The sequence below is a fragment of the Sitophilus oryzae genome, unplaced genomic scaffold (assembly GCF_002938485.1).
Source record: "Sitophilus oryzae breed Bouriz unplaced genomic scaffold, Soryzae_2.0 scaffold_1590_pilon_pilon, whole genome shotgun sequence".
Lineage (NCBI taxonomy): Eukaryota > Metazoa > Arthropoda > Insecta > Coleoptera > Curculionidae > Sitophilus > Sitophilus oryzae.
Window position 1 is genome coordinate 811,996 of NW_022146270.1, and position 10,880 is coordinate 822,875.

Sequence of the window (10,880 nt, forward strand, 5' to 3'; positions counted from 1 at the left end):
GTTAATTTTTAGTCAAAGTTTATCTTAAAGTCCCGCCTGCACTTACCTGCTTAGTCATAACTTATCATGTAGAAACGGTGGAATATCTAACAAACAGTGTGTAGATGAGAAAACGGTCTTTTTGCTTTAGAGAACTGACGGAACTGATCATTCGTCGGTTTGTCTACACTGAAAAAAATATAAGTAAATTTATAAAACAATAATATGGATATATTACAACAGCATCTTTAATCCACACAGAATCTGCTTTCGTCGTTGTTTCTTAGCTTCAATATACTGAGGTATTAACATAATTATTACACAAACAATATACTATTTTCACAATTATCTTTGTGTGTTTAAAAATAAAATATAAACCATAAATACAATTTTTTAGTGCAATTTCATGTTTTTTCTTTTCAACTTCACTAAACATAACGGTATAATTTATAAAACCTCAAATAAAACTTAGTTTTTAACGCTAGTTTTTAAACCGTCTTACCTGACAGGTAAAACTTTACGTATATGCGGGAATAATTTAACTAATATAGTAACATATTTTTTTATTTAAAAATAATGTTATAAAAAAACAACAAGATATATACATATTTAATTTTATTTTCTTTTTTTTTCAGATAGTTAGCTGCAATTTTCTTCAAGAGTGACACAAACCGTCTGAAATATTTCCCTCATCATCAATACTGTTGTGCGTATACCAAAAAAAACTATTTTAAAGATAAAAGTGTAAATAAAAAAACATAAACATAAACAATAAGACACAAAGTGTTTTGGACTAGAAAAGCAAACTAGGCTTTGTCTTCTGTACCGAGTGTCCAGGAAAACAGTGACATTCCACGCTTAAACAAAAAGTAAAAATGGTTCCTGATGTATTATATATAAAAAGAAAATGTTGCTATATCTAAAGTAGCGGTACAAAATGTGTAAATAGTATTCATAAAAACGTTTTAAGAGCAAATAAAACAAAGTTAGAGATTGAAATCTACACTCTGTGGGCTGGAGAATATATTTAATAGGATATTTTGATGAGAAATTTGATTTAGATTAAGAGTCGCTCTACACTACGCGGAAATTATAAAGCCCGGTTTACGTTCCGTTGAAATTGACATCTAAACTCGACTATAACGTTTCATGCAAATGTTTTATTACATTTTTAATATGCCGTGTTGAGTTACAGTCAGGGTTGGGTAATGTAACAAATTAATAATTTACTACGCTAAATTTAAACGTAATAAATTTAGTTTAAATTTAACCACAGTTGAGTATGTAACAAATTAGCAATTTGTTACACTCTTCTTTTGGTAAAATTTTTGTTCAAGCTGTACTATGTATGTGTAACACGAAACTTTATTTTACTTCTAAAATTAATCAGGGTTGTGTAAAAAACTAAAAAAAACATTTCTTACACTTTTTAGTTTGTTAACATTTTAGTTGCTCTCTCATGAAAACGAATTTTACTTCTATAAACTACCAGGTCTATCATAAACCTAAATTTTACTTCTAAAATTAACTAGAGTTGGGTAAGTATATAACTAATTAACAGTTTGTTACACTTTTATGTAACATTTTATTTCGAACAGCTATATGTTTATCATTCAAAATTAATTTTTGTTTTAAAATTAACCAGGGTTGGGAATGATTCTAATTAACAATTTGTTACACTTTTCATTCTATACTAACCAGTTCCAGCTGTGTTTTATGTTAACCATTTTCATTTAAATGAACAATAATATGACTCTGTAAGAAATTTCAATTGGTCAGTGATAGGTGTGTAACAAATTAACAGTTTGTTACATTATCTTACTTTTACCACTTTACTAAAATAAACAATTGGTTTCAAAGAGTACTTAGACTAAATTGTTGTTCTCTTCAACCACAAATATGTTCTTACTTCTTTAAACTTGTTCTAAGAGGTTTCTTTTGCAGTTATAACAATTGTTACGTTTATAACAATTGATATTGTAAAAATAAAGATCGTAAGAGTTAAATAAATAAAATTTAATGACTTTACTGTATACCAAAATTGAATGGTCTGGTATTTTCAGTCGTAAATAACATTTTAGAACGACAATACTTCTCATAAATAAAGATTCAATCTCCATTCTTTTTCTTTGCTCTTGGAACGGACATAATATAGTATTCTCTCTGGCGTTATATTTTGTGTATGTTTTACTATACCTACTGTATATAGTCACTGTATAAACTAAAATAAAGATGAGATTCGTTAGATGTTAGCTTTATTATGTCGGTTAAAGCAACTTTTTTAGCCGCCCTGTAATCAAACCTATATTATTAGGTAACATTACAACCCTTATTGTTACGTTATTAAAAAAAACACAAAAAGCTTTATTTTTGGTACGATTTAAATGTGTTAAATAATTACTGTCAGTTTTTAAATGTAGAAAAAAATATTTGGTTTGTTAGAAAGTTGGAAACATTGATATATTATTTATTAAACATAGATGATTTAATAAAATACATTTATTTTTATTTAAGTAAGTTTATTTAATTAAAATGTATGCAGGATGTAAAAAAATAGTATACTCTAATCACTCTATCACTTCAGTGAGTTCCTGTGAACATAATATACCCTAATATGCTGCTTGAGGCAGTGGCGGTTCGTTAGTTAAGAAATTAGGTGCAGAGTCTATTTCTTTAAATGGCGCCGCAGGCGAAAATTTTTTTGGCGCATTCACTATTTTGTCAACTTTTTTTAAAATATTATTTGAAAAATTTTTGCTGCATTCACCATTTTGTCAAGATTTTTTTGTTATTATTTATACACTAATACCTATAATATTTTCGTTTTAGTTTGGGCTAAAACGCATTAAGTAAAAAGAGATACAATCAGTTTTCGATAAATACATTATTTTGCATTCCACTGAAAATATAATTAAATTTAATAAACATCAGTGTCCACCATAAAGTTGGATCCATATAGATGTTTTTTTTTTATATTACAGTTTTAAAAATTTTTTTTGTGGCAATCACTTCTGCTTTGAAAACAACTTAAAATGCACCAAGCCAAAATTAACAGCTAACAACTGGGAGCTGTCAAATACAAAATATTTAAAAGAAATTTTTAAAAATTGGTTAAATTATTATTATTTTAACAAAAGTGACTAATTGCGCACCAAGTCATTAATTGGGTTCATTTTTTAACACATGCACACACACAAAACAGTTTTAAAACACAACAACAAAACAAACAGCAAAAATCGGCAAAAATTAACAAGTTAAATCAACAAAAGCCATTAACAAACAACAATAAATAACAACAACAACTTTACAGTCTTTACACTTGGTTACTTCGGCGAGTAATTAACCGAATATTAGCATAAATGCATAAATTATGCGCCGCCGTCACGCATTTCCTGGACAAAAGGAAGACGAAGAGAACTGCCCAAAACCAAAAACTCATTCACATCGGTCACCGATAATAAACTTCGGGGCGGGGATTACATCTGCCGCTAGGCTGACGTCACGTTACCATGGAAACCGTGCAGGCCGCTTGGCTCAGAAATAGAAACATTTTCACCATGATACAATAATTTTCACTGGCACTTCTGACTCTCAATGCTACTTTTTCGGCCGGAATTAACGATGCGGTGGACCTATTATGCAAAGGTCCGCTGGGAAAAAAATAAATAACATAAAAAATTACCATTTTATTATTTAGATGCATGTAAATATATTAAACTAAATTAATATTTTAAGCAGTGAAGTTTTTTCTTTAATTTGAGTATTTCTTCGGTGAAGTGCCCCTTCACCTACTGCACCTGACGAGCCGCCACTGACTGCCTGAGGAAGTTACAACCCTAGGGAGGGTTGTAACCTACGTGAAACATATCTTGTAAATTTTTAGAGCATATCTGATATGTAACTACGTAACTAAATTGTTAATTGTTTTAATACACTGCATTCATTACTAGTTACCTATAAAATTTCTTGGCATCTCATCTATACTAAAATCTAACTAAACGAAGAGCACCTTTCTTACGTAAAAAAGTGGTAGCTTTTTATATCATTTGTTCAAATTACGATACCCGTTAAGATAACAAGTTTTGTGATGAGCTGCCCCCCATCCTAATGGAAAGTACCCTCTCAGAACGGATTTTGCACTCTTTTGATCTGTAGAATCATCCACTGAAGTTTGGTAAAACTATTCTCTTACATTCTGTATATAAAACTGACTCAGTTTATTTAACACATTAAAATTCTCTTTATTACCATATTAATTTTTTAATATTTCTGTGCAATAGTTTTGTTACATTTTTCTTGATGGTTTTCTGTTATGTTTCCATATGTTACACCTACCCCAAGAAATAGAAAAAATGAACTAGAATCGAGCAAAATTCTTGTAGTTTTGTGTAAATATATTTTCCCTTTTTGAGATTACCGCTACTTACATCACAAAAAAAAATTAAGATAACTTTTTAGATAGTTCAATTATTGTACTTTGTTTTGGGGTATTTTTTGATTGGAAAAAATACTTGTTGTTGAAAAAATATTTTAAATGTTTTAATATTTAAGAAAAAAAATTGCAACTATTTGTAGTACATGTTTTCTGACTCATATTCAACGTTTTTGCAATTATATTGGGATATGTTTATATAGGACATTTTCAATGTAGTTCTCCTGTATCTATCTTTTCAAATATTCTTAATAAATATTCTATATTTTTAGATGTTAAATTATATAAATATTATCTGTATCTGTACGGGATATAAATAGATGTTTTTACCTAATTATAACTACAAGATGAATGTCCTAAAGTAATATTCAATTTGTGTTAAAGCTTATTTATGGAATTTCATTCAACACAATGTAAAATAGTAAAAATGCTACGTAGAAAATCATAAATTATATCTTTATCAGTTCTATCTCCGATGAAGAGTTAAAAACTTTTTTACAACCACAAAAGAGCTTTTCATGGAGTAGCATGCGATATAGGTACAATACTACAGCAAAATTCTACAATGCTCATAATTATACAGGGTGTTTCAAAAATCATGTGCTATCTATCGCAGGGAGATTCCTCGCATAAAAATAAGATTTATTTTTTATATCAATATAGGTTCGATTATGCTGTTTCCTATCTACAGGTTTTTTCCGCTTGTTAACAGTACTATGTAGTCCGTTTAATGCCGATTAAAAGTTGTTTCTTGTTATTTTGTCTATTTCGGTCTATTAATTTGCCTTGATCCAAGTCTAAGAACCGCCTTTAAAAAAAATTAATGTCATTAACTGACTAAAGTCTTATATAAGTACTTATTTGAGAAAAAAATTATAAAAAAAGTTCCTATAAACATGGGTGAGGAAATGCATAGTTTTGAAGTTACTAAGATGTTAAAACTTTTAAAAAATAGGTCTTTTGTAATTATCTTCAATACCATTAATATTTTTATGAATTTGCTGTGGGTAGCACTGAATATCAGTGTAATAAATTTAATATAAATTTTATTTTAATTTTATTAATTGTGATTAATAAAATTGCGTTTATCTCATCAAGAAGATCGAAATCCACAAAATATCAAGATAAAACCTTTAATCGGCATTAAACAGCTCACACAATTTTGCTAACAAGCGGAAAAAAATTCAGTGCGGCACATGTTTATTTAGAAAAATATTCCAGTGATAACCCAGATGCACGCCCCTGGTAAATCCATCGACACTTTTTTAGCATTAAAATATGTCGCACTTATAGTAACTTTTATTCTCCAAATTTCATTTGAATGACTAAAAACAATTGGAAGAAAATTAGATTTAATTGCGAAAAAAAAAGACTTCAACTGTAACCACCGTAATAACAAGGCCGAACAGCTTATTCGTGACGTCATCAACTGGAGGCCTAAACTTTGATTGCATTTGATACACTTTATACGTATATAATGGATATAAACTTAAATTGCACCGAATTTTTAATAAATAATAATTAAACATAAAATTTAAAAAACATCAGATTGATATCCCATCTCACATTATCCATCGTCATTGTATTTATTTATGCTGTAAGTGTGTCTAACTTTCTTTTATTTCCTTTTCCAAGTCTATCATTATTTTTTAACAACAGTAGTTTTTCAGACGTGTATTTCTAATAGAATTTATGACAATTTTTACAATAACTTAGCATTATAAATAGTACATTGCGGAAATTTTAATAATGGTGTTATTACTTTTAATGTAATCCAAAGATATTTTTGATAAAAATATTTTTTTATTATGAATTTTGAGAAACTCCTCATAGCTTTGCAAAACTTTGTTAAAAATTATATATTCAAATAAAACTATATTAGTAATTTCATCTTTTGGAAACCCAAGACTGCCTTTAGTAAGGTTTTTTAGTTAATTCTGTTCAATATCAGTGTTGTCTGAAAATGTTTATTATAATATATAATAATATCATAATATATACTATAAAAAATATCTATTTTTTTATTGTTTTTTCTCATATTATACACTATTGTGAACTCAAAATATTCCTTTATTAAATTTGATTGATAAAAAGTGAGAGATAAACATTTTATTGACTGGTATGATTTTTTCCGTATTCAATAAAACTATTTTTATATACTATAATATTTTTAAAAACTCGGAAAAAGACATTTTAAAACTGCGAAATATATCTGGTGAGTGAAAAAAGATCCACAATTTGAACTTTTATCAGGTAATTATCAACGCTGCTAAATAGAGTTCAGCCTCCAGTTGGTGACGTCACGAGATTTTTACGTCACGAGATTTTTACGTCACAGCTGTCCGGTTTTGTTATTACGGTGGTTACGCTTCAACCCCCTGTAGCTACGAAACAAAGCAGAATCGGACCTATGTCGGCATAAAAATAAATCTTAGTTTTACGTGAGTAATCTCCTCTAGTATCATATGTTTTTTAAAACACTCTGTATAAAAGGATTTTTACTATTAAACCTATTTACTCAAGAAACTTTCGAAAATATTTATATATTATATATACAATAAACATGTAACATGTAAAAACTATCTGTGACACATCAATAACGATGTATTTGAGACATATCGGAAATTACCTTATTAGTTTAAACTTATCCTTTCTTTAAACCCATTGTTTTCAACGTGTAGACAATAATTAAAACAAGTTATTGCATTTATTTTTTAAGTAAACAAAGATTGGTGTTATTTAAAAAAACTTATACGCTTAAATCTCTAGAAAATTACTATAAAAAAAACAACTCTAGATGTAAGTTCAACTCAAGAGAGAAGACTCGTTAAAACGAAAAAAAAAATAGAGTCTAAAACTTTATTTTTGATTGAAAAACATCCAAACTGAATGAAAAAAGTCATACAATATTATTAGCAAGCTTTAATACATCTTCTAACTATCTTAAGATATCAAAACTAACGAGTCTTCTTTTAGTGTTTTTCAGTTTTATATAACCCTGTATTTTTCGCGTCAACTTCTGTGTTTTCCGGTATAAAATGAATTTTTTGAATTTTAAACCAAAGAGAAAAATATTTATAGTTTTAGAACATAGCTTAACTGAGGTCCTTTTAGCTGTACTACAATAAAAATATAAAAAAAACAATTAAACATTTTAAAAATGGTGTTTTATTTCGTCCCCAACTTTTTCTGGATGACTTTAAAGATTAAAAAAATGGTGAGCTAATTTCAAATAAGAAACATTATTGCAATAGAATGATAGAAAAAATGGTCACATTTAAAATGTGCAATATATAAAGTTAACAAAAATTGTCATTGTTTAATGACAATTTTTGTTAACTTTATATATTGTTTCTCTAAGCTTTTAGAGAAACTCTGAGAAATAATATAGACAAAATTTAAAAATAATATACAAAATCTTGAAAAAAAAATCAGCAAGTGCGAGTCGGACTAGCCTACAGAGGGTTCCGTATAAAGACTATATTTTTTAAGATATAATTACAAATGTATGTTTTTCAGATTTTTTCCTATCTTTGTAGTATGAGGCGGTATTACTTTACAAATATCATAGTTCCCGTTCAACGAAGAATACCCTATAAATTTTGATTCCCTTGAGAGTGTCGAATTATACGTTTTTTTGCGGCATAAACGGCCGTATCTTTTTTAGCGTTACCTTAGAAGTTTGATTTTTTCACAGTTTCAAGAGACTATAGACCAGGGTTCGGAAGTAGTTAATTGAGACGTAATTTACCTAATTAACTACGTGTAGTTTATCTTTAAAAACTACGTCTTGTCCCGGTCTTTAACTACATGAAAACTACTTTGATAAACTACATATTGTTATTACAAATTACAACAGAAAAACAGCATTATATATAAAAATATTAATTATATAAGAGTTTCTTGCCTTGAACTGCTAATATAGAAATTAATTCCACACTGTGTTCGTCATAATGTGAGTGTGGAATTAATTTCTATATTAGCAGTTTAAGGCAAAAGGCAAGAGGCAAGAAACTCTTATACTCTTATATAATTTTGTTATATCCTAAAAACTGAACAAGAAATGTATTTTCCAAAATAATACACACATTGCCTAGGCTTTTCATTTAATTCAGGAATTATCAGTTTATAAAAAAAACAAGATATAATGGACAAGAAAATATATTAAATTATAAAATATGAACATTTTAACATAAGTAGAGAACATATATAATTTTATAACATCTTATAAGAAAATTTAAGTACCCTACTTAGTTGTATTGCTTAAATGTAATGAGCACATGAGCAGTAGCAATTAGCAATGCACTAATAATAAAATATATTAAATTATCAAATACAAACATTTTAACAAAAGCACAGAACAAATATAATCTTATAAGATTTTAATAACTTAGTCAGTCAATCATTACTATATAGTTGTATTGCTTATAGGTAATGAGTAGTAGCAACGCACTAATAATATAATATAATAAATTACAAAATACGAACATCTTAACAAAGAAGAACACTAGTAAAGAACAAATATAATCTTACAAGATTTTAATAACTTAGTAGTCAGTCAATCAATATTAGTTGTACTTGTATGGCTTAAATGTAGTGAGTAGTAACAATGAACTAATTTTTTAGATTTTTCTGATCCTAAACGATTCCTTAAATCCGAATGTATGAATGACCAACTACTAAAAACCCTTTCCAGCTGGGCAGATGAAGCTGGTATGTTCAATAACTTAACAGCTAATTTTGATAGCTGGTCATGTTTTCTACTTGCTAAACCCCAATATGTTACTGGACAAGTAATCTCCTTTTCAAGTAATATTTTGAATATATCTGCATTCATGTTAAACTGTTGCAGGCTAGACAGTCCTTCTTTATCAAGATTTTCTAAGAGGTACTTTTCAACCTGGTCTATCTGGCCCTCAGTTAACAGATTCCCTCTGTATGAGGGATGCAAATAATTTGATGCTAATGCATAAATATTCAAGGCCATATTTTTTCTATTTTTCAAAAATTCTTGACACTCATCTGGAAGCTCCAACTTCAACCATTTTTCAGAAGCGTCAGCTAGGCTGCACTCTCGAGACTGACATTCATTTATCAAGAGACATACATTATTAGAAACGTCAATAGCTTTCTCCACGTTTTGTATAAATGATTCGTCATAAAGTAAGCTTACAATATTGGTTTTTACTTTAACATTGCCTGAAAAAAAATGTGTTAATATTGTATTTATAAAATAAAACTTCACTCTTACTTTTAGCTGCAATGGTTTTCATATGACCTAAATTTTGTATTAGGCACACAAATGCATCTCTATAAGAAGCCCATCTAGTATCCACTGCCAATTGAATTTTAGATCCTCCATCAGAGATAATGTCTTTCTCCAAGTCTGGATGCTTAAATTCTCTGAGAATTAGAGAAACTTTACTAGCTGTAGCCAAATCTAGAATATCCTTTGCCAATAAATTGCCTGTGTGACTGTTACATGTTGAATGCATCAAATTGGAGGAAAGCCGGCCCATTTTCAACATATTGGCAGCATTATCACTTACGATTGCATATACATCTGTATCATATCTTTCCTTAGCCAAAGTAATAGAATTTTGACAGATATTGTACAACTCCTCTCCTGTTTCTGAATTACCAGTTATATCATATGAATCTAGGAAACAACATTGCCCACCAACAGAGTGCAATATTGTTACCACTTGTTTCGTATTGTTGGAGGAATTTTTCCATCCATCTATTAACATAACAGAAGTTTCCCCAACATTAGCTCTGTCTGTTTTTACGATTTCTTCGTGAACTGAATTTAATAATGATCCTGATAAAGTTTTACTGCATGGAACAGAATATGCAGGTCGTAATTCCTGTATAAATGTTTTAAAAAACCTGGAATCTACAGTGGAGAACGGTAAGTTACAACCTACCACAAATAATGTTAGTGCTCTATCTAGCTTTTCCTTTTGTACATTACTTATATTGTCAAAGAAATTCTTAAACTGATTGTCTTTCTTCCAACCTGATTCTGATAGTCTCTTTCTCTTACAAACCATTTTATTTTTGCTAGTTTCATTATTTACAATTTGGGAAGATGAGTCAATGATTTTCTTCTACGGAAATATTTCTCTAAAAAATCTTGAGAAAGTAAAATAACTAAAAATAATTTAGTTAGTTTAGTAAAGTAAATAATAATAAAATGCTGTAAGAACAAAAGGCTACAAAGTCATTATATTTTCTTACTCAAGGATAAAAGAAGTAGCTTCTTTATTCTGAACAAAGAAGGAAATTTAAAAAAAAGCTGTATTTAACCACTTTACAATACTATTCTGCTCGGATGATGTCGCTTTAATATTTGAAAACCATTAAATGACAGAACCGGCAAAGCGAGGACTTGCAGTCTTGCCTCACAGAGCACTACAAGGACAACAGGGTCGTACTACGTAATATACGAGGGTAAATGAAACAGAAC

At 28.8% G+C, this 10,880-nt stretch overlaps 2 protein-coding genes across 3 annotated transcripts in view; one reads left to right on the plus strand and one right to left on the minus strand.

Annotated features, from left to right (window-relative positions):
- Positions 1-5,784, plus strand: part of LOC115879960 — a 58,133-nt gene extending 52,349 nt beyond the window's left edge. Inside the window, exon 3 of one of the 2 annotated variants that reach the window (XM_030897027.1) lies at positions 619-5,784. The gene's annotated coding sequence lies outside the window, so the exon portion shown is untranslated. Of the gene's footprint in view, positions 1-614 lie in introns of both variants that reach the window. The other variant, XM_030897026.1, reaches the window with a different exon arrangement.
- A 2,594-nt stretch (positions 5,785-8,378) lies between these two features.
- LOC115879938 lies at positions 8,379-10,517 on the minus strand. The gene is made up of 2 exons (XM_030897005.1): positions 9,663-10,517; positions 8,379-9,610 (listed from the first exon to the last, which is right to left on the minus strand). Exons 1-2 carry the CDS (start codon positions 10,462-10,464, stop codon positions 8,970-8,972), a joined length of 1,443 nt encoding a protein of 480 aa, XP_030752865.1. The 5' UTR covers positions 10,465-10,517; the 3' UTR covers positions 8,379-8,969.
- Positions 10,518-10,880: the final 363 nt, after the last annotated feature.

What these genes read in the sequence shown, in the direction of transcription:
- LOC115879938 (XM_030897005.1), bottom strand. Translation starts at nt 10,464, where the DNA reads ATGGTTTGTAAGAGAAAGAGACTATCAGAATCAGGTTGGAAGAAAGAC. An exon ending in GAAAACCATTGCAGCTAAAA is followed by an intron (nt 9,611 to 9,662) that starts GTAAGAGTGAAG and finishes ATTTTTTTTCAG; the next exon opens with GCAATGTTAAAGTAAAAACC.